This window comes from Leptosomus discolor, chromosome 6, assembly GCF_034619465.1.
Source record: "Leptosomus discolor isolate bLepDis1 chromosome 6, bLepDis1.hap2, whole genome shotgun sequence".
Classification (NCBI taxonomy): Eukaryota; Metazoa; Chordata; class Aves; order Leptosomiformes; family Leptosomidae; genus Leptosomus; species Leptosomus discolor.
In genome coordinates this window covers 36,904,969-36,928,749 of record NC_141396.1, presented here as the reverse complement: position 1 = coordinate 36,928,749, position 23,781 = coordinate 36,904,969, and the positions used below count along the sequence as shown (strand labels likewise).

At 43.7% G+C, this 23,781-nt stretch overlaps 1 protein-coding gene across 5 annotated transcripts; it reads right to left on the bottom strand.

Annotated features, from left to right (window-relative positions):
* Positions 1 to 4,346: 4,346 nt before the first annotated feature.
* On the bottom strand, positions 4,347 to 23,568 carry LOC104343957 (hexokinase HKDC1). 5 transcript variants are annotated; one of them, XM_009947984.2, is made up of 18 exons: positions 23,506 to 23,568; positions 19,428 to 19,590; positions 16,778 to 16,926; positions 16,568 to 16,687; positions 15,672 to 15,767; positions 14,236 to 14,335; positions 13,410 to 13,593; positions 12,685 to 12,840; positions 11,688 to 11,921; positions 10,734 to 11,038; positions 10,324 to 10,472; positions 10,116 to 10,235; positions 8,367 to 8,462; positions 8,175 to 8,274; positions 7,027 to 7,210; positions 6,169 to 6,324; positions 5,173 to 5,406; positions 4,347 to 4,523 (listed from the first exon to the last, which is right to left on the bottom strand). In XM_009947984.2, exons 1-18 carry the CDS (start codon positions 23,566 to 23,568, stop codon positions 4,379 to 4,381), a joined length of 2,754 nt encoding a protein of 917 aa, XP_009946286.1. In that variant the 3' UTR covers positions 4,347 to 4,378. The 5 variants fall into 5 exon arrangements, with proteins under 5 accessions (XP_009946286.1, XP_086323399.1, XP_086323397.1 ...); XM_086467273.1 differs by lacking the exon at positions 10,116 to 10,235; XM_086467271.1 differs by lacking the exon at positions 15,672 to 15,767.
* Between the last annotated feature and the right edge of the window lie 213 nt (positions 23,569 to 23,781).

The window sequence follows — 23,781 nt, the reverse complement described above, 5'->3', positions numbered from 1 at the left end:
CTCAGCATTTGGGTCTTCAACTCCTGTAGAGGCAACCTCCAGCCTGGAATCCTTTGTCTGTTTTCCTGTAACCAATTCCTACTGCCAGCAGCAAGGCTTTTCTGGAGGAGCCCACATTTACCAGGTTTCTTACCAAATCTGTTCTCTCTTCACAGCAGGCTGCTTTTACTATCTCTAAAGATGCCTGGGCTGTGTGAGGCCCTCAGACACAGAGTGCAGACAAAGCATAAGCCTGGGTAGGGAAGGGCTGGCATCTGGAAGACATTAAAAGGCATGCAACAAGATCAAAATTATTTTGGCATACCCCTCCTGGATAGACATGACCCATCATGTTTTCAGCACCTTCACTGTGCACCTGCAACATGATAGTATCAATGAGAAAGGTGAAAACATTAATTAAACTTTTGGTGGTTTTATATCTTGCTTTATATCAGGTTTACAGAGTGGATGTAGTGCTGGGACAAAGCAGATATCCAATTTCCCTTCCTAATTTCTCTTACCCCAACATGCCATCCATATTCACATACAGGAATAGGTCTTTTTTTTATTATTTAAAAAAAAAAAAAAAAATCACTTGACAAGTTACCCACTTAACAAGTCTGAGAAATGTTCTGAATAAGCCCTCAATGACAGTCCAAGGCAGTGGAGGTTCTTTCTAGAGAAACTGTAAGTTTACCAATAGCTGGACAACATTCACCTAATCTTCCCTGCTCCCTGCTTCTCCATGCACTGCTACAGTGACACTGTATCTGAGACATCCAGCCAAAAGCCAGCTCAATTCACCAAATGCAAAGAAACAAATCACAATACTTTCATTTTGGTATTGGGTATTATCTATATTTCAGCCTCAAACACCTATGTAATGCTATATAATACTGACTTCCCAAGAAGGGAGATCATGCTAATCATGATTTCTGAAGGATTTACACATGATACTATATTTACTTTCAAACTTTGTCAGAGTGACAAAGGGAATATATCTCCATTGATCTGCTACTGCATTTTCTCTGGATTACGAGTCAAGCACCAGCGCTGTCCAAATCTATAGCCACCAAAATATCTCTCTAGCAAACAAACCAACATATTTAGGAATACCTTTTCCCCACAGATGAAAGGGTAACTGCAACCATCTACTGGGAGTTTCTGAAAACCACAAACCTTAGTACCTCCATCCAGTAATATTTTTATCACACCTGTGATTTAAAGATCTCTCAACTTTCCAAATCAAATGTATGACCTAGATCTGAAAAAGGATGTTCATGTCTTCAAGAAGCATCAAAACAAAATCAGTAAATTCAAGAAGTACGAAACATATTGACTGGAGGGAAGACCCAGAAAACATACAGAAAATAAGCATCACAAAGCTATCCAAAAAAGCAGTAGAACAGCACATCTGAGATGTGAAACCGGAAGAATCTCATTTTATTTTAAATCGACTAACAACTTCACGTGATGAATTGTACGACATATTTTTCAGCGTACGGTATGCTGGCATATGGAAGGCCACTTTTATTTTAAGCTGGGGCTTTAAAATGAATCACCACATGCCATGTGCAGAGAAGGATTTTGGTTCAGCAGCTGAAAATCTACTCAAGGGAGACTGCAATTTTGCAACGGTCCTTGAGTGTCCACATGTCGACATAATCAGGAACATGATGCTGCATGATTACCCAGATGGAGAATGCTCTGGTTTAGAGTCAGATGAAGAGCTAGTATGTTTATGGGATCCCTGGGAAACTACACCTGAAGTTTGTACCCCTGGTAAAATCCCACAGTAGACAATCCTTCCCTTCTCCAGGGCTGCTCAGAGAATCTTTGCTCATTCTCTTTCATAAAGCAGCAGCCTTCCCAGCTTGGATACCATCTCCCTGCTCAGCAGATGTGTATCAGAGCCGCATGAGAGCTGCCTGGCTTCAGAGCAAGCCAGCAGCCTGTGGAAAAGGCAAGAGTATGCATGGCCTGGGCCTTAGGGACCTTGACAAGAGCCGTAGGTCGCCAAGCACTTTGTGAGCAGTTTCAGGTTCATGTGATTGGATTCCACGACACCCACAGACTCACAGGAAAAAAACTGCAGATGCAAAGAAATATTATTGTGTGGGCCTATTCTACTGCAGAAAAGGAATAACTGCAGCTGAGGTGTAAACTGACTCTGTGCGAACATTTACTTTCCAAAAAAGACTAAAAAGAAAAATCAAAGCAATATAGGATTTCTTTCTAAATTTAAAGCAAGGATCCATGCAAGGGGTTTACTTTGTTTTGTTACTGATTTGCATTCCAATTAGGCAGAACAGACTTTAGAATAAAAGTGCAAAAGATACTCTGCACCATACTCACGTGCCATCCTGGAGCAAGTCCACATCACCTCATTCCAGATATACACGGACATACTTCATCCACAGGTGCACTTCTGCAGATTAGCACAAGCCACTCCCCGCAAAAGACCCAAAACTACAGACAGTACAAGATTTCAGAGTACCAAGGGGAGAAACAGCCAATGCAGAGGAGCTATTCTAGGCTATTTCTAGGCCCCACACAGCCCCAAGACCTAACGTTTTTTTAATCTATACCCAGCCCCTCCAGATTTATCCGGTTCATCACCAGGAAAAAACATCCATTTCAAATAACTCTGCCCCCACTACATAGCAAGCTTTGGTTCCTCTAGCTCTGTGGATTCTGAAAAACGAAGAAAAAGTAAAATACTGTTTCTTGACAAAAGAAGGAAAACATTAAACATAGTATGAGTTCACAACTTCTCTGTTCCAAATTGCCCAGTATAGTGAGCCCAGCACCAAGAGGAATTCCTTCAGAAGGAAAAGTAATTCCAAGTACTAGTTTTTACCCATCCAGTGACTCTGACACAGACACAGAGCTGTTGACATGTTTCTTTTAAAAACTACAAAACAGAAAAGGTACGTAGCTTCAAATTTTGAATTTGCCATTGCTAAATTTAAACCCGTCGGCCTTGTTACAGATTATTACATAAACCCAACCGCTTATCCCCCTGAACAATAGTTACTTTTGACCTAACTAGGCTTAAAGCACATTTCTTGGTCCCACTTTACGCTGACAGCCTAAAAGGAAGCAAATACCAAAGAAAAGAGGATTAAAGGAGATACAGAAATACTTGAGAACAGAGAATAGGAGGCTACAGATTTGCTGCTTCTCTGTACTATATTATTGTTTTGGTTTATTCTGAGATGGGTAAATCAGGTGAGGGATATCTGGTCACACAAGGGCATGGGCTCTATCTGCAAGCCACCTTCATAATAACTGCAGTGCTGCTGAGTACTGTTAGACAGGCTTAAAGAAAGCTCTCACTTGCCTCCATGTTCTTCCCACAACTCAAAAGAGGCACTAGACAGAGAAGCAAAGGCTCACAGCACCGCAGATTTATTTACAACAGACTACACACAGGCAGAGCAGTGAGTAACAGAAAATGAAAAACAAAGATAAACTCCTTTCCATGAAATGAAAACTATCCTCTCATGAACAGGCAAGGAGATAACTGAGGGAAAATAAAGAGGAGAATTCCAGAAATTCAGGTGATTATTTTTTTCTCTCTACACAGCTACTTTGGCGGCCCCAAGATGAACAGATTTGACATTCTCTACATAGCCCAGACATAGCAGACCCTGTAGCTGCTTCTACGTTGTTTCTTTCCCCCGGCATTAAATTAATCAGTAACAGTCAGAATCCATCTGGAGTTGGTTTAGGTTTATGTGCACTCAGATGCACTAATGTATTTTGACACAAACTAGTACTTTGTGGAATCATATTTTTTTCCTTTACATTCATCTATCAAACATGTCTCCTGTACTCAGGGAAGTATTACATTACAGTGCACTTTCAACCAATGTAGCGGTCAGGGGAGCATCACTGACCAAAGTCCATTCCTTTATTTTACCTGCAGATTTATTGTAAAGCGTTGAACAAATACATCCTCCAGATAGGTGCAACATTAGGATCTCAGTATTCCTTGAGCCAGGCCAAGCTGAAGCTAACACACACACAAATCCTAAGAAACTGGTGATAAACTCAGTTGTGGTGCAGTAACTTAATCAAGCCATTGTAAAAAGACGCATTTAGGGTTGATTGTTTTGTTTTGTTTTCAGTCTCCCATGTGCATTATAGATGCATTGCAAGAAGTACAGAACTGTGGATTGCGGTATGCCAAGGCCATAATGCCAGTGGGAAGCAGAAACACCTGATCCAAGCTATCAAAGGACAAAAATCCACCATCCTGGTTGGTCAAAAACCAGCTGCTCCCTGAAAACAGGTACCTGTGTACTGGCGTCTGGCAAAGCTATCTTGAATCACTGCTCAGCAAATCTCTAGTGCATACATGTGGCAGTGCTGAAATGACTTGACCTCTCATTTTTTACTTCTGTCCAACATTATGCAATCTTTTTGCTACTGCAGTAATGAGGGCAGCTCCCTTCCCACTTCCATCTTCAGAAAGCATGAAAGTCACATCACACTGAGGTGCCAGTTCCTTCACTGTTTCCCTCAGGACCCTAGAAAAACTGAAAGGAAAGGGAGAGAAGAACAGAACATTTTAGCAGTCGCTTTCTGGTCTGAGATCTTTGAATTTATATACTAGCAAGGAACCATAACCTCAGTCAACATCTTCTGCTGGTTCTCCACACCATCCCTTTCTGTTTGTTTTTCCTCCTACTCATGAAAGAGACAGGTTTCTGTACACAATTGGATTTTAATTTCTATTTCTCCACTTCAATTTTGTTCAGCATGACACCAGACACCCCCATTGCCTTTAGAGATAGTGGAGGAGGCTCTCTTCTCCCAACTCAAAGGCTAATGCATCTATTTCTAGGCCTTGCTCACAAAATATTGACCCAACTCCAAAAACTCAACACAGCTTTCCATCTGGGAAACCCAGATATCACAGAAATCCCCCAAAACATTGGAAAATAAGTATTAGAAGAGTAAGTTCACTCAACACCCCAGAGCAAAGAGCCTCCCAGTGGTAACGACTCAACTTCACCATTTTTGATCCTTTGGCTAGGCAAGGGAAAAGACAGGACGCAGGGAAATATGTTCAATCTTTATCACCTCTCTCACTTTTTATCTTGAAAGAAAGCTGGTACAGCTCAGTATGTTTTCACAGTGAAAATGAGCAAATAGCGAAGGAAGCGATACCAAGGTACTACTCACTGTGGATGGAGCTTGTACAAAGTCCCATCTACACCAACAGTGATTTGCAAGTGCTCCACACCTTGGTTTTCTCTCTTCTTCTCTACAATAGCTGCCAGCCCTGCCCCACAGAGCTGGGCAGCTCTTTCTGAAACAGCTCCACACACCTCTTTCACAATGATGCTGTCTTCACATGTGCTGTCCAGGCCCAGCTGCTGCAGAATTCGCCGGACTTGGAGGAGGGCGAGCCGGTCGCTGTGCAGAGGAAACACATGCAGCAGCAAGGCATTAGGGGAAGCTTGGCAGGCATGCAAATGAAAGATCTTACAGCTGAGACTCTGCCATGATTCGAAGGAAACAGGATCACTTCTCTAACTCTAACACTCTCCAATTATTTCAAGGCAGATTCGAGCCTCAATTCAGATTGAACACTTGCTCCTGGCATGCCCTTTGCAATGTTAGACTATATTTCTAGAAGGCACAAACAGTGGTTATCCACCTAACTCCCAAAGTCATGAGGGAGCTGAGCCAGATCCACCACATGTCTATGTTATTTTTGATCTCAAGGCTGAGACTCTACCTTCCAAGGTTTTCAACAGTAGAAAGGGTTTCAAACAGCCTGGAAGACCGTTGCAATCATGCACAGATATGTAGGTAAGCATTAAGCATATATTCATGGAGTAATCATGTATCACTGACTTTTTATTTTTTAAGTACTATTTTAAGTCCTACAAGAAACACTCCAAGTCTAATCATACTTGATGGTTAAGGCATCCAAGATAACACAGCTGTGGGGACAGGAAATGATAATTTCTATAATTACAGAATACTTCTGGAACTCGCCCAGTTCTTTGTTTTTGGCTTTTACTCTGGGGATGGTGGAGGGGAGGAGGTGCGCAAAGAAGAAAACTCTAATTGACTTCTTGAAGGAAAGGGCTCTACATGCTTACAGCAGACTATTTTCTAGAGGTCCCAGAAGACCTTAAGGATTTAAACCATGTAAATTAACAACTTTACCTCTCAATCTGAGACAGGAATTTTGTTTCAAATATGCCTCTCTTCCTGAGTGTTTCCGAAATCTGTCCTCTGAACAGCAGTCCTTGTTTGGTTAAGTCGATCAAAATTTGCCTTACTATTTCACCTAGGTACATTCCACTGGTCATTTTTTCATACCTGTTATGTTATAAAAGAAAAAAATGTGTTTAAAGAGATTGTGCATTAGCTCTATTTAACATGAGTTGTATGTACATGTCATATCAACTCTCAAAATAGCAGTAAAAGCTTGCAGAGCAACAGCCATTGAACTCTGTCTTTCAATCATCAAAATCTGTTTCAGTGACTTCAATTTCAAACGTTAATTGCAACATATTTACCTATGTTAAAAGGTAACAGAACTAGAAAAAAAACCCTGCAATATTAAACAGAACATAGTGTTAAAGCCAGAGTTCACACTGAAGCAGAACACTTCCCTGTCCCTCCCATGCATTCACCAATGAGTCATATGTAATCAATGCTGTCTTTAGCAAACAAAGAACGGTCAAGTTCAGTTTATCCTCTTGCACAAATTGTATTTTGCCTTTGAAAAAAAACACTCCAAGAGGAGGAACACAGCAAGCCCTACACTTTGCAAGGAAATCTTAAGAGCTGCACTGTTTGGTAACCGCCCTAAGGTGGAAACAGTGCTGTGGTAACAGAAACCACGTACATTTTTCTTTTTTTTTCCTGGATATTTGCATTACGTACCATGCAACAAATGAAATGTAATATTAAAATTTCCCTTCTGATTATTCATTCATTAAGAACATCCTAAAAAGCAGCAGCATGTCTCAAAGACTGACTTCATCAGGCTCTTAGCATCAAGACCATCACATTTACCTCTGTTTCCCTGGGTTTAGTGAGCCTTCATCTACTTCTTTATCATATTTTGTTCTGATATTGTCAATGCAGCCGTTGTCACCAAATCCTCCCCATTCTGTATTAATGCACATTTTTCCTTCATTCCCTTCCACTATTTCTATGTTTTTCATGTCCTCCATGTAGCACACATTGCTGCCCGTTCCTAGGAGGAGAGAAATGACAAGACTTCAGCCAGCTCACTACAAGCAAAGTAGCAGCTGAAACATGGAAGATGATTGCAGTGATGATCTTAAAAGCTCTCTTCTCCACATCTCAAATTTCAAAGATCTCTCCATATCTTACAAAAGCAAGTGCTAGCCAGTACTACTAAGAGTGCTGTAATTTATCACAACAGAATGTTACAAAGTAAAACGGGTCCTGCGCAGAAAATTTGCAGCATAGAGGAATGAAGACTCTGTTACAGGTCAGAAATGGCTTTAGCAGTCATTGGCAAGCACTGATCAGTCATTGCTGCCAGTCTGGTTGTAATGCACCACAAATCATCTTGCATGACAGTATGCTCCCAAAAGCAAACACTGCCAAGAGCCTAGCAGCCAGTCAAGCAGCTACCAAGTCTGAAATGATATGGTGAACAGGGCCTCATCACTTGCAACATGGGTTACATTAAGGAATACAATGACCAGTTCTCCAAAGAAAATTATATAGCTGGAGCTTCAGACCTTACGTGCTTAGATGTATTTCTGCACGAAAACTTGGAGGGACCTACTGGGGGAATCATCTAGAAAGCCCAAAAATAACTCATTCAGATTTAAAAAAAAAAATTTTATTGTCCCAAGGCCTATGACCTGGCTACACAGTAAATATCAATACACTTGTCAAAACAAGGAATCACGATCTGCTGTTCTCATATTCCTTTACCACGCATACACTTATTAGGCACTGTCAGAGACAGAATCAAAAGTCCAACAGGTTCAGGGTCCTGTCTGCTACAGGTGTTATTATGTTCTTTGTTCAATACCATACAAATCTGCCAAGAACCCCAAGTGACCAGTAACACCACATATCGAATAAAAAGATATTGTTTTACAAATTCCAAAATAGGGTGTGAAGCCTAGCACCTGCACACGTGCTTTTTTCTTATAGTGGTCACTTCAATATCGCTGTACCTGCAATAAGGCCAATCTCACAGTTTGGATCCTCATATCCGCATGTCATCATTGTCCCAACAGTGTCATTCACCACTGCCACAATGTCCAAATCAAACTCCTAAAAACACAAGCCACAATCAATAGGGGGGTCCCAGAGGAAGAGGGAGGGTTCATTAAATACACCAAAAAGAGCAGAAAACAATAGCTCACATTTCTTCTCCTGATGGCCTCTCTCAGCATATCAACAACATCTTCTCCTTCACAGTCTGTTGCCTTGAAACCTTTTGTCCATCCCACAAGCGTTCCCTGAAACAGAAGAGGAAGAAAATCATAAACGAAGATAGATAGAGGACTGTACATTCCAAGCATCGGTCTTTTCTTGTCTCCAACCCCCTGCCCCCCACCTCTTTATTTTTAATAATGTATTTGCCTGGACAGGTTACCCTGAGTATCTAGGGCAGAGTGTGTGCATGTGTATCTGTGTTCCTCAACTGCTGACGGTAGTGACTCCAGGCTCACTCAGCTATTTCTCAAGACATTGACAACTCAGTGCCTTCTAACACTCTCATTTGGAAAAGCTTCTCATCTCACCTCCTGCGCACATTGCCATTGCACTATCTGTCGGGGAAAGACTGCAAAAAACACTTTTGCTGTAAATAATTAAACACCAAACAAACATTAATGAACATCTACTGTTAATTTTCAGCTCATTTACTGAACGACACTTGGTATGATCCCACCACTCCAGGCAACACTAATTTGTTTCTTTTCCGACAGCGACCTGGCCTGACAGAAGTAGATTTCCAGATTACATGAAGTAATTAGCCTTCCACTTGCTAACTGCCTCTGGACTGTCTGTCCAAATAAGAAAGAGAGAAGGCAACTGGGAGAAAGAGCTGCTCTTAAAAAAACCCTTAAGTTCTAGCGACAATAAAAGACCAAACACACAGGGCAACATACTATGGGACTCTGACGCAGATGTGTCTCATTCAGTTTGCCCCCACTGGAATTTCTTTCCTCATCATTTGTCAAGATATAAATACCATGCTGTAGGTTTGGAAGGCACATTGAGCGGTGTCCTCACAAACAGCAAAGTCCTATTGCTATACTCTCAACTGTGATCTGAAAATTGAGACAGAGAAGACTAGCTTCTAGACCTAGAAACTACTGTGAAACCCACTAGGACATAAAAGCATTCCATAAAATGGCAGTCCCTCATTTCCCCAATATCCTACATCAAGCAGCACAAACTCCCACACCCCTCTTTGGAAATAATGGAGAATTATTTCTTCCTGAATTAGATTTTTTTATTCTGTTTTTTTCTTACATCAGATATGGAAAGATGAAGATGACCTGTCAAAAAGCCAACCCTTCCAAGCTGAACAAGCCCATCAACACTCAACAAAAAGAAACTAATGTGGTGCAGAAGTTATATAGTCAGAGCTGTGCAGCACAGTTAGGAAAACATCCTGGAATTGTAGCTGAGCAAGCAGAAGGAGGCATGTTATCCCTTGTCATTGAAGAGTTAAGGTAGTGTAAGAGATTCCTGGGCTATTAAAAATATGTAGTCATGTTGCTATCATAAAGGCTTAATCTTTATAGAATAAAAGCAAGTAACATCCATCTCTTATCAGATACAAGAGGTGAAAGTTCTACCTCGTATACACATATAGGATAACTTTCTCATGAAACACAACTAATTTGCACAGTAGAGTAACAAAATCCCCATAAAACAGGTGAACTATTATCTCCAAAGACTAATTTGCATGCATATATATACACACATACACATATATATTTTTTTTAAACCTTGTATAGTCCTACTTGGAAGAGAACATTTGAAAGAATAGCTTTTTGCATGTAGTCTCCAAACCAACAAGTCACCCTCACCCAAAATGATGTCATTTACCAAGCAGATGCACAGCTGCCATTTGAACCATTCTGTGTTGCAGTTCTTACCTTGTCAATGCTGGCTTGCCTGCATGGGAAGGAGAAGGTGAAGCCCAGAGGCAGCCGAGCACCTTTAATCCCCATATACTCCAGAAAGTCTGCTATGCACTGGACAATATGGTCAAACAGCTGGAAGGAAAGAAAAAGCATATAAATCTCATAGTAATCCCATGTAATGGGTCTTGGCTGGATCAGTTAAACATTCATTAGAGGTTACCTCTTCCCCCGTCCCTTGCATGATCTCCAAAGGAATGGCAAAGATTTTGTTATACATTTGCACCGATCTTCTTCTCCCACTTCTGATTTTGACCAGCAGAACCCTGAAATTCGTCCCACCAAGATCAAGGGCAAGAAACACTCCTTTCTCTGTAAGAGAAGAAAGGTATTTAATTTTGGTGCTTCTCGTAGCATGTTTGCCAGTCAGAATGGTATACTCTGCCACACATCCTCAAGAAACTCCATCTATGCCAATGACAGCACACTGCTCCCTGTGGCATTTACCCCATCAGTCTGCCAGCATGGAGCTGAAGGGACAGCCAGTAACATCGCAGGAAGCACCAGTTTGCCAACATAAATCACCCTGGCATTTGCAAGAACCATCTCCAGGTGATCAGGAAATTACTTCACCTGTTCCATCTGGTGTCCCACGGACATACGTGGGTAACATCTTCACTGTGGCACTGGCTTGTGTCTCTCGCTTTAGCCCGTATTCCAGCTCAGTCCTCATTTTTTTTTTGACTTCTCTGAGGGTCTCCAGGGACAGCAGAAATGGTGCAAGAGCAGCATCAATTTTCTTGCGTTGAGCGGCTAGCCTGTATGCCACCGCTGTGACCATGGCAGCCCCCTTCCCACTGCCGCTCACAGAGAGAAGGAACCGAACATCACAGTTTGGGACCAGCCTTCTCACCACCTTGTGCAGACGTTTGGCGTATCTACAGGAAAAGAGAGTTTCTTTAGACTCTCACAGGCATTTCATGCATGGTTTACTTCACATAAACTTCCAACACATGCACACATCCAACAGCACAAGTTGAGCGGAGCACAAGGTCAGAAACTGGTCTAGGAGATGGGTACAATGATCCTGATTTCTGGCTATTCTGCAGAACCTGTACGCCTAACAGGAATGTGAAGACACTTCTAAACAAGTGCCAGTGCCAAGGGAGAGGGACACTGGAGAAAAGCCAGGCAACAGTGGATAGCCACAATCACAGAGGGTGAGAGTCTCCATCCGGAATCAGACTTCCACCCAGTTTGGGAAAGCTTAGGTTCAAAATGGGGAGGGGGGAGAAAAGAAAAAAACCCACAGTGAACTGCAAGTGCCCTGGAGGCCCAGGAGTGACTTGAAGAATCAATTGCTCTTCCCCAGACACCATTATCCCATTGGTCACTCTGTTCCCACCCCACCCCAAGTTCTAAAGCTCCTGAGACAGCTTTGCAATAACTAAGCCTGTCTGATCTTCCACACTCCACCAGATCTCACCCCAACCCTGCAGCAAAACCAGCAGTTCTCTGAAAAGCCACACTCACATGCCAATGGAGATTCTTTGCAACATCAACATGTGGCCAGCAATTACTACTTACTGGGGGTGGGTTTTATAGAGTCCGCCGTCAATCCCAACAGTGGTTCTCATCCTTAACAGTTTTTTATTCTCTCTCAGTCGGGTCAGTATGGCTGCTAAGGCGGCAGCACAGAGGTTGGCTGAGCGGAAGGAAACGATGGTGCAGACGTGCTGAACAGCGATGCAGTCCTCTTCAGAGGGAAACAGGTTCAGCTCTGTAAGGATCTCTTTTGTATTGCTCAGACCTTCCTTATATCTACCCCAAAACAAAAGAATACATCATCTAATGCAAGGATATTCAGGCAACACATAAATCAATATCTGCATGTTGGCTCAAATACAAATGAGAAAAGACCAGGGCACAACCTATTAGGCAGCATCATAATTGGTTCCCACAAACCAGTAATCTCTTTCCTGCCCTGTTCCCAAAAGTACCTGGGGGAGAAACCAGCCTTTCAAGAGGCTGCTTCCTGGGGTTCAGTTTTTGGTGAGACATAGCAGTTAGCAAGAAAAGAACAGGATAAAATACCCAGTCCATAGAAGGAGAGCACAGGAATAGATGTACAGCTTCACTCAATACAAGAAAGCAAGCTATTCCTGGAGTAACAATAAGGACAAGGAGTCCTCTTCAAAACACCAGAATCTGTCAGTTTTCCATGTAGTCATCCATTAGCTGATCCAGAGTCTGTAGTATATTTTCACAACCCCAGTATTCCCACATCACAGAAGCTGAAAACCTCAATATCCCATGTACTCAGGTCTCCAAACAGGTTATTTAAACACAACCAGCATCTGATGGTTAATAATACATTTGCTACTGTGGTACTTTGCTAAAACTTTAACTTCCACCAACTCCTACTTACAGAAAGATCAACTCTTCTCCTAGGCAAAAGCAAAATCAAGTTGAACAGTTTAGTATTGTGTCCAGTACTCGCAGATTATAATTACACATTCACGATCATTGCTGTATTTGTGAAAGACTAACAGCCACTCTCAAACAGCGTATTGCAGGTTCTTACTTTTCCATTGCAGACACATGTTTCATTTCGATCTTGCCCTTAGTAAGCAGAGCTGTTGACACTTTCCCATTGAAAAGCAGACCTTCTTTTGTCATTTTTAGGAGAATGAGTCTTACAAGTTCCCCCAAATACAGGCTGCTGATCATCTTCTCAAACCTGGAATGGGGCACAGGAAGGATTACAGGTGTTCACCAGCTAGCCATAGCTATGAAGAGTTCAAGTATGAGCATCTTATGTTCTTATGCAGATTGATCACATTTAAGCATGTACAAGAGGGGTTTGGGAGCTGAGTTGTAGACAGGATGCCATCCTGAGGTCCAGGGACCCAGCAACAACCCCTCAAGACAAGTGAGTGATTAAAGAGAATTCAAAACACTTGCGAGCAGCCCAGCCAGTAGAAGCAGTTTTGATGAACCAGGATTTAAATATGCCCTTTGTTTACCTTCCTCCTCTCTTTACCCCTGCACACCATCATACCAGATCAACCACCTATTTTTAAGAACACATTAGCAACTGCAGCAGCAATCCCTTGGCCTGTGAGGCAGGGAAGTGTGAAAAGTATCCACCCTTCCCAGCAGGGAAAGGTCTGGATAGGACAGGACCAGGATCAAGTCAACTCAGATTCACTTAACTCGATCGCTGTTCCAAAGGGGCTCCTGGCGTAGGCTGGAAACGCACTCAGATAACTCAGACTGCCGAGGCATATCAACCAGGGAACCACTTACAATTGTTTTCCAGGATTGAGAGATCCCAGATCGAGCTCCCGATCAAACTCTGTGCGGAGGTCATCCAAAGCACCGTCATCTCCAAAGGCACCCCACTCTGTGTTAATGCACATCCTCCCTTCATCACCTTCCACCAGATCAATGTGCCTCATTTCCTCCATGTAGCATGCATTGGTGCCAGTCCCTGTGCGTGTTGGAGACAGTGTGGATAAATTACCTGCCTGTTACAGGTTTGCTTTTTGTTTGTTTTAAGTCCACATGTTTGGGAATAAGACAGTATATTGTCTTTGGAAGAAAACGTAAATACATAACCCTGTGGTACAGGATGCTAATATCAAGCCATCTGCACTTGTTAAATAATCATTTCACAGTGAGTGATAAAATTTTGGAAATTACTCTAAGGCTTGACTTGTTTAAAAACATTTTTTCTTTTTCAAATGTACTCTATGTGCCTTAAAAAAGCCACCACAGTGCATGAAGTAGAGACACTGTGGAAAGTGTAGTTGATGCTAACTACCAGACGTGAGAGGAATTCAGCTTTCTCTGGATGGACAGACAGCAATTTTCTATATAGTCAGCAGAAAAGTTCAGTATGCTCGTCACAACTGAACCCAGACAAAATGGGGACTGTGGCATTTGATGGCAATGTGATCAGCACAAAACCAGCTGCTTTACAAAAGGCAGCCAGGCTTGAAAATCTGATCATTGTTTTTTCCATTTTCTTCCTGCTCTTTCCTGTACTGGGACACTCCCTTCTACTCCGGATTTGTTAGCATTAAACAAATGAGGGGGGAAAAAAATTATCTAGTGAACAAAAAAAAATTACCAATTATAAGTCCAACTTCACAGTGCTGATCATCATATCCGCAAGTCATCATGGTTCCCACTGTGTCATTGACCAGTGCCAAAACATCAACGTCTATGTCCTAATAGCATAAAGATGGGCAATTAACAGAAAAAAAGCTTAGAAAACCTCCTGTGTGTTAAAGGAACAGCATGCAGACATACTCCCTGGGTTGTACTTTGAAGGCTTGGTCCAGGAAAGCACTTCAGTTGAAAGACATACTACTTCCTTTTATAACACTATGCCCACAACCCCATAAAGCAACAAACATCTCTGAATTCTCAAGTGCTTGGCCAGCCAGGATCTTTGCTTGGAGGATTTGTTTTTCTCCAATCCAACCTCATTTGCCAGAAAAGCAACGTGTTATTGGTTTGAATTTTGTGATACGCTGGCACTCGAGTATCTGTCCGTATGAGCTGCGTAACAGGACAATGTCCTATCGCCTCAGCAGATCCCACCAAATGGGACAGAAAACATACGTACGTAAATGCAGCTGTTCAACATAAGGCTGTGCACCAATATCACACTCAAGTAAAAAGCCTTTCCATCAAAGCTGTGCAGTTTTCCTTTCACACTGAGGTAACTCGATAAAGTAAAATCAATGTTATCAAAGGATTTTTGTAACTCAGATGCCAACACTAGCAGGGGGCCGGACTTGACGGAGTCTCAGGATCCTTTCTTCCTGCTATCTACAACAAGACTGATGCAGAAAAAAAAGTGAACCAAAATCAAGGTTGGATTTTTAGCATGTGAGAAAACAGAATCATTTCCTCTTTACGACAAAGATGTCAAGGCATGGAAAGATGCTTTGTATTTCTTAGATGGTGTTACCGATAGCGCCGAACATGAAAAACAAGGCTTTCCAAACTATTAAAACATGTTACTCGAAGCTACACACTGGTTCAAGAGCAGATTTAATCATGTCTCACTGCTGACCTTAAAAAGTACAATCAATCACTCCATCCCACAGATTGAAGTGAACGGGCAAGCCCTGGTAGAGTTAGGTGTGCCAATTTGAGATGATAGCTTCCCCCTGCCAACCTTCATCCCACAAGCCAGGCTATGAAGTACAGTGTGTATCCACATCTTACCAAATACCTCCACAACAGACTCCCTGTAGCTCAGACAGTGGGGCCATACTGGTCCACTGTCACGGCCAGCTCGATTTATCAGTGTGCAGTTGCCATCACTGTTAGACTGAGCGGGGGCAGGCTGAGTTGCAGCTGCACGCCCTCTTCCACGGCTTCAGCTCCAAGGGAGACATATCTCCTAGAGATACAGCCATGTTGGACATCTGTTACTGGCTGACCTTGAAGGACGTCTGACAACTCCCAAAACAACCCACACACCAAGAGCTGATCTCCCAGGAGGACAATCTGGGGCCACTCAGGGTTACCTCCTGCAGGTACAAAACTTGCCTTATGCTTCTGGAGAGCCTTGCGCAGAGAGCTGACCACATCTGTGTCCTGAACTCCTCGGACCTTGAAGTGTTTTGTCCAGGCAAGAAGAAACCCCTGCGAAGTAACAGCCCAGTGACCCAAAAGCTCCAAATTTGCATACAAACCTGTCGCAATGACAGCCAAGACCAAAGTCTGTGGAGAAGCCCACTGTGTGTCTCCACACATTAAAATGTGGGCCAAAATAAGTCACAGCAGAATACCTCACCTTGGGGTGCCTGTCAGCACAAACACAACTAAACAGGTACAGTCATAAAGTCCCAGTCCTGCAAATGCTTCTCCTTGTGCTTTCTTTAAAGCATGTGTAGCCTTACTGATGCTCATCACAAACTAATAGCATTAAGCACAAAGCATTTGCAGGACTGAGACCCAAAGCACAGATCCTTAGAAATAAAAGACAGGCTAGAATAAGAGGCCACAAAACAATTGCAACCAGCCCTTCATTTCCCCATGCAGCCTCTCAAACAGCTCAGCTACAGGCCTTTTCTATTTAGAATCAACTGTAAAAAAAAAAATTGAATGAGAGTAATCAAAAAAAGAAACATGCTTCAGGACACAGAAGTATATGGTTTACAGTCTAACAGTCTTCATACAAGGGCACATGGTTACTATGGAATTGGGTACTGATTAAGTAAAAGGACAGCTTTAGCTTAAAGATCATGTTGCCTTGAGATCAGAAATGAGTGTTTGAATAGCAGTCAAGTCTAGTTAAATGCTAATGGTCATCCATGCCTTCTTCAGAGAGCTATGTAAACACGACCCCACAAAAAGGCCACAGGGTAACACTCCCATGCAATAGCTTCTCCAGGTTCTGCAAAACGCTAGGCTTGCCAATAATATTTCTTTTTGCATCTTACCTCTTCCAATTTGGTCTGTTTGCATGGAAAAGAAAATGTAAAGCCAAGAGGTAACTTCTTATGCTTCAGGTTTTTGGTCTCCATGAAGTCTAACAGACAGTCAGCAATGTAATCAAAGAGCTGCATGAGAAAGGAGAGGACAGAGTCAGGCTGCGTCCAGCAGGCCTGCACTCAAGACAGCACCACCACAGAAGAACCCGAGTGCCCTACCTCAGCTCTGTTCCCCTGTATGACCTCCTTGGGTGTGGGGTAAAACTTGCTCTCCAGCTGGCTGCTCTGCTTCCCGTCATCAAACACCTTCACCTGGTGGGCACGAAACTGGGAGCCACCCAGATCAACAGCAAGGAAGTCACCCTTCTCTGCAACACAAGTGGGCAACCATCACCGGTGGTGGCTGAGGAGCATGGTCCAGATGCCATGCTGAAGGCCAGAGGCCAAGGCTCCTGCCCTGCTGTGGCCACAGGCTCTCCTGCCCCGTCACAGCAGGTCCTCATCCTATGGGCATGGGAGCATCACCAGGAAGACTGAGAGCTGGAAACCCTAAGCAAGCATATCAGGTCCCTCGTGTTAGCTTGTTATGTGGCAGCTAATTTCATTTTTATTTATCAGTCTGGGTTTGTCCACCCTGCTCTTTCCACAGCAGTATGTTTTCACGCTGCAGAGGGATAAGCTTCTCAGCAAGAGAGGCCCAAATCAACTGCGAAGCCAACCAGAGCACACAGGGTACACCTGTGCAAAACCATACACCTGAAATGTGGGGAAATGGGAATCCGACAGCACTATCTATGTCCAGTAAAGCATGCAGGATTTGCAGTCACATGTTAAGACTTGGCCCTACTGCAGAAGTCAACTTCCAAGTGGGGCAATACTAATTTGCCACCCAAAGTCAACCAACACAATCATTTCCAAATGCCTTTAGGAGTTTCTGGAAAAGTAACATTCTGTTTCTCAGTCCACAACACTCTTAGCTCAAACATGTTCTTCTCTCGCAGAAGACCTCAGATGGAAGGACAACTTGGCCTCACTGCTACAATAAAACAATTATCTATCCCACGTACAAGAAAAGGCCCTTCCCAAAGAGAAAATGCAGTGGTATGTGCATAGCCTTGCATGATCTTTGTTCCACAGTCCAAACACCTGACTAAATTCTATCAAGCCTGGCCCTGAAAGGGAAGGAAGCAGAAAATTCTACCTGTAATACCATGGTCAGATATCACAAAGGTGAGGAGGCAAACCGGATTACTCAGTAAACTGTGACATCAGTCAGACGATTAATCCCTAAATGATTAAAAACTGATGATGCTCCATATGGGTCATTTCAGGTAGCAACACTGAGGGCACTGAAAAATCTGAAGGTTTGTTTCTATCACAAATGGGAAAGTCCAGCCATGTTTGAGGTTGCTGGAAGTTTTGCCTGGAAACAAAATAACCAATAAGGATACCGCAAGAGAGCAAAAATAGAAAAATCAATGCAATACTTGAAATAGGCAGTGTGTCAGTAAGACATAGCCCAGCTTGACTCTACAGCATGTCCTTGACACAGTGGAAAGGTCACACAGGCCAGGACAGTATTGTCCAAAGTTGGCCTTGAGGAACATGAAGTCATGCAACACTGATGACGCTACATATGATTTCCCAAGTCTCCTGACCTCCGGGGCTCTCTGCTATTTCAGGACAGGGTCAGTGCCATGTGAGACCTCAGGACAGTGACAGTCACTGAGATAGCAAGCGTTAAGCTAGTATTTCTTTTTCTTTGATGAAGGCAGTGGCAAAAGGAAGAATGCCCAGTTCTAGCCAGGCAGTCTGAGGGGATTGTACACAATTTCTGTCAGACATCCTCCATTTCAAGGGACTAGCCTCCAAATGTTCACTTTATGCCATTAAAGTCACTATTTCTCATTTAACTGTACGAAAACTACCTTCAGAAGGAATAAAGTCCTATGGAAATGATGTACAAAGCAAACATTTCTCTTTTCTGCACAGCTTTATAGACTGAGTCCTGACCTAGGCCAGACACTTAGTCCTGCACAAATTCATAGTTGTGGTTAAACCTGGGAAAAATGTACTTTTCTGTCAGCCTGCACCGCCGGGAGCCGGCTGAGCTAGAAGAGTTATTTTGGATGTGTGTACTTCTCTGAACAGGACAAGCTTTTAGACCCTACCTCACCTCACATCCTCTCAGAGGACACCACTGCACTTTCTCCCTCTCTTTGTTCAAGTCTCAGGGGCAACTGGAAACAAGGATCCAGCTGCAGAAGCAGAGCAGACTATTTCCTGGTAGACCCCACCCAGAAGCAGATTTTCCCAACGCAGGAGAGGCAAGGAAGAGCAGGAGAGGATCACTTTTTGGGGCCACAGAGAAAGTAGCGCAGAGTTTGCTGTCAGAAGCTGAGAGGAGATCACAGCTCCAAGAACCCAACGTTGCTGCCACTTTGCAATGTGAGGGGTTTCACTGCAGCATCCTGCCTTCCCTGTAGCTCCATGAACGCGAGCGCCACAGCATTGCTCACATCCCCACACCTGCAGCACCCTGCACTGCAGGGTCTGAGCTGTAGAGGTTGCCCTTGCAATGTCCAGCCACAGCTCCTGCAGTAAGGCCTGCACTAGGTACCACATTTGCAGTCCTTTCCTCAAACAAGCAGCACTAGGTCAAAATCCACCAGGTGCAGGGAAAAAACCCTCTGCCAGCACTCCCCCAAGTTGTTGTCTCCTCAATACACACCTGCTTTCTCAACATGAGATAGGCAGTAACTGGAAGCCACTGGCTGCCCTGTGTCTTTGCTGTGCTGTCCTTGAGTACTGGCAGCAACCCATCATCTTCCTAAACCAGCACTGCTGTGATGGAGCAGGGGGAACTCACCTGAGCCATCGGGAAGCGAGCGTACAAACGATGGCAGCATTTTTACTGTTGCCGTGGGGTTTGTGTCTCTCCCCAGGCCCTTCACCATCTCGACCTGGAAGCGAGCCATCACGTCCAGCAAGACATCGTCGGAGAGACGCAAGTGATACAGGAACCTGTCAACCTGCAAAGATGAAAGGTGTTATGCAGGAGCCGTGCAAGCTCCTCAGTGCCCAGCAGCTGTCTGGGGTGAGCACTGCTTTCACGCTACAGAAGGACTCTCCCATGTGTACTAGGGAGGCTTCCTTTATCTCTGCAAGCAGAGAAAATGCAGGAACTTCCTAGCCCCTTGCACCAGTTTTCTGGCTATGAAGGGTGCAGTTTGGCATGAAGGATCTGAAAATCCTGAACTCCAACTCCAGCAGCGCCCCTGCATTATGCTGGACAAGAATTACTATGCTCATTCCCACCTACTTGATGGACATGACGCTAAACAGATCCTAAGGAGACAAAATAATTCCTTTCACATGTAACAAACTGAAGGTGAGCCTACCACCTATGCAAACGCCACCTGATTCTACAAGTTAGCTTTATTTTTTACCTCAGCAACTAAATTCCCATTATCATCAGTGCAAGCAAGCTCCAGGACATCATCAGAACATTCACTCCTATAAAAACTTTGCTTTGAAAATGTTTAATGCAGCCTTAGCGAATTACTGTCAAAAAGTTAGCCATCTTTTCTGATGGCTCAGTAACTTGCCAACATACATAAGCCCATGAGACTTGCCTGAGACCATGACAAGCTGCTTTTACACCACTCTCTCCTCCTGTACATGTAATGAACTAGAACTGCAAAGTATCTCGACCTGGTGAGAATTTAACCTCTCTGAGTCAGGTCCAGAAAATGCCATCAGTACCCAAGCATGTCAGCCACAACCTGAAAACATCTATTCAGCTACCGCTTCACTTCACAGACAATTAGCTTTGTTGGCATGCCAGGCTGGAGCTCAAAGCCTTTTCTCATTCCAGCTCTGCCCTCCATTCGCTTGTGATTCTAGGATTACATCTAAAACACATTTTTGGGTGCAACCAATATCCTTTCTTAAGAGTCTATAACTTGCAGCATACATCAAAATAAAAGCCAGTTGAATTTAAAGGGAATCAAAAGTATCTATGAAGTAGCAGACACACATTCAGATAAACTGGTAGAGAAGCTAATTAGTGTTTCTGTACAGTTTCATCAGGCAAAACTTAAGGTTTTCTTCTTCAGGATCACAGACTGCTTGGACTAACATTTACCTGCAGAGCTAGATACACAGTTGTAAGGTGGCTTAGAGACTACATAGCTGGGAACAACAAAGGATTAATGCAGTAAAGTAAGAATCTGTCGACATTCAAATGCTTTTCCACTGGAGAGCCAGACTTTGGTGCTGTATGAACAAACACGATGCAGGCATAATAATTTTGTGCTCCAAACAGCTGGATGGCTCCGGAGGATAATTCCTGTTAACATCCTGCTCCCCACTACATGAGTCTCAGGGCCAGAGGTGGGACAGCTTCCAACAGTTCACTAGTACAGACACTCAGCTTTTGCACCATGGGGTACATTATTACACTGTTTTATCTGTTCAGAACATTTCACCAGTTAGGAGGTCTGGAGGGTTGGAAGAACAGGCACAAAACAAGTCCCACTGGCAACAAGGTAGGACTTAAAAGGTAGCATTGTTTAAACAGAGGAGAATGCAGGCTGTAGATAAACTGGCCTGTTCTGCAATTTGGACTGGCCACCTATATTAATGAGGCACAAACTAATTACCTATTCACAGTCCCATTTTAAACGGATGGTCAGCAACGACCCACCTGAAAGAGCCAGGACCCTGAAAGTAAGTCCAGCTCTTACCTAGCAGCAAAACATACACACACAGAGGAGAAAGTCTTAAACTACAAGATGCAATTGGCAGTGAGCAGCAGCTGCCTTTGGATACAGCTGTGCCTTGAAAAGGCCATTATTTAGATCTTCCTTTGTAGCCCTCATTTGCACAAGACTTAATTTTCTCCAAGGCTTTTCTGAGGCCCCATCAGTGTGTAGGATATACCATCCCAGCCCAAACACCAGCACTACTTTTTTGGGAATACCAAAAAAAGAAAAAGAAAATACAGTAACTGGAGACACAGAGCACTCACACACTCACCGAAATAACGTTGTGACAGAAGTCCCTGTGGAAAAAAAAACTAAACAGTAATAAAAATTACCATTGCTAGCCCCCTGCTCCCCATAGAAAGTGCATTTTTTGCACTTTGTTTACCTACAACCACAGAAGGAGACAGTCCTCTCTGAGAAACTAGATAAGGCAGAGCCCAGAAAAGCCTGCTGACTCTCTAGCCTGATTTACAACTAGAGCAAGGGCCTGCTCACATACCATTTGCTTGTAAATGCAGGAATGGCCAGGCCATGCAACACCAAACTCTGTCTCGCTGCCTCCCTCCCACCACACAAGGACAGTCCTTGTTTTTAGGTGCCTTGCCTCAGTTATGGAGACAGCACTCTTTTCATGGCAGGGAGGCTCCTGTTCTTTCCACCAGACTGCAAATAAGCCTGAGGATGGAAAGGCAGGAAGGCATTCCTTCTTTCAAATTAAGGAGAAATCAACTCTGCTCCATACAGCATAACCTGGGCTTCTTAAAAGAGAACTCCAAAGGGCACATGGTTTCTTGCCTTCAGACAGGGCTAGTTTGCACCTAGCAGAAAGACTCGATTTTTTTAAATGGCTTTGCCAGAATCCCTCTGCCCCCTTCCTCTCCACTGTCCTCACTTCAGGGAAGCCCTCCCTCAACTACACCCTGGATGTTGCTCTGAAGAGCCCACTCCACCCAAGCACTGCTCCACAAGGTTTCCCCCTTAAGTAAAAAGTAAGAAGAAATAGTGCTGTCTAGGTGAGAGACTTTAGATCAGATCTCACACAAGGAAAGGGCATTGGGGCCCCCTTCAGATCATATTAAACCCTGGGGATAAAAGGGCTGTGACTGAGACAGAGACATCTGACTGTTGAGATACCAGGACCTCTCTTGGAATGCTTCTCTTCAAGGCAGAATTAGTGGAAGAAGCCCCCCTAAGAACACGCCACACCTTCTTTAAGCAAGGGCACAGAGAAGGCAACCCAGTGTTGCTCGCTTTGCTGATGAGCTCAGCGGTGCAGGCAGATTTACCCTCCAAGACCTCGGCTATCCCGCACTGCCACGCGTCTGCAGTCAGCCCCGCGTCTGCAGTCAGCCCCGCCTCCAGCTGGCTGGAAAACAAGAGGACAGAACCTGGCAGCAATGGCCAGAGGAAAGCGCTCAATGGAGACGCCAGGAGAACAGAGGACCTGCAGGGGACATGTCTAGAAATCACAGGACCTCTGACCCAAGAAGTTTACGGGTCCCACATCATCTTATAACGGCAAGCCAAAAACTTATTACAGTGTGGCCACAAAAGTGGATTAGGGAAGAGCAACCATTAGGCAGCTCACACCCAGTACTGATGGCTTCAGATCTGGGATATCTAGAGCTTTTCCAACTGTAATTAAAGGTCACATCTATAAACATCAGAGTGACCAGCCAGGTTTGGACAACCAAAGAGGAGGCACATGCACTCCTCTCACACCAATGCTAGTTGGAACTACCTCCTGAGTCCCAGAGGACCTGGCCCAAAGACCTCAGGGGTCTTCCCTACCCCTGCTATAATGTGAGTAACTGATTCCTACTCAGCTTTAGAAATCCCACCCTTCACACTACACTTGCAAAACGACTCAGCAGAGGTTCCTTTCTGCCCTCTGAACTACACCACACCATGTCAGATAACGTTTAAGCACCACTTTTGCTTACTGAAGATAATTTGCTCCATTACTGGACTAGAACTTACAACTGTGCAGGGAAAAGCACTGACCAGGACTATTTTCACACTTGTCAGATGGTTTAGGGTCCAAATAATTCTTACCCCATTTGGCTGTATGGCTTTAGCAGACAACGCTATTATCTAGTCTGCATTACGTACTGCAGACCCCACAGTATCTGAGTAACACAGTTCTCAAAATAGGAATCAGCTAATGCTGCATCTTACCTTTTTTATTTGATCCTCTTTTAGCTTTGTGAAATGGAAAGCTAGCAAGTGGACGGCAAACATTTTCTTGAAGCGGATGGATGCGTCAATAGTGACAGAGCTGCTGTGAGTAACTCCAAAGCGATAGGTCAGGTTATTTGCGAAGCTGGAGCTAGAGAAACTTCAGCTGAGGCATTTCCCCCAGGGTGAGATAGTGGAGTTCCTGGGAAATTGAGTCCAGAAATAAATCCATCCAGTGTGATCGGTTCAATGATTAAACTTCTGTCTCTTTGTATC

What these genes read in the sequence shown, in the direction of transcription:
- LOC104343957 (XM_009947984.2), bottom strand. Translation starts at nt 23,568, where the DNA reads ATGTTTGCCGTCCACTTGCTAGCTTTCCATTTCACAAAGCTAAAAGAG. An exon ending in CTCGCTTCCCGATGGCTCAG is followed by an intron (nt 16,927 to 19,427) that starts GTGAGTTCCCCC and finishes CTTGTGTTGCAG; the next exon opens with AGAAGGGTGACTTCCTTGCT. An exon ending in TTGTACAAGCTCCATCCACA is followed by an intron (nt 4,524 to 5,172) that starts GTGAGTAGTACC and finishes CTTTCCTTTCAG; the next exon opens with TTTTTCTAGGGTCCTGAGGG.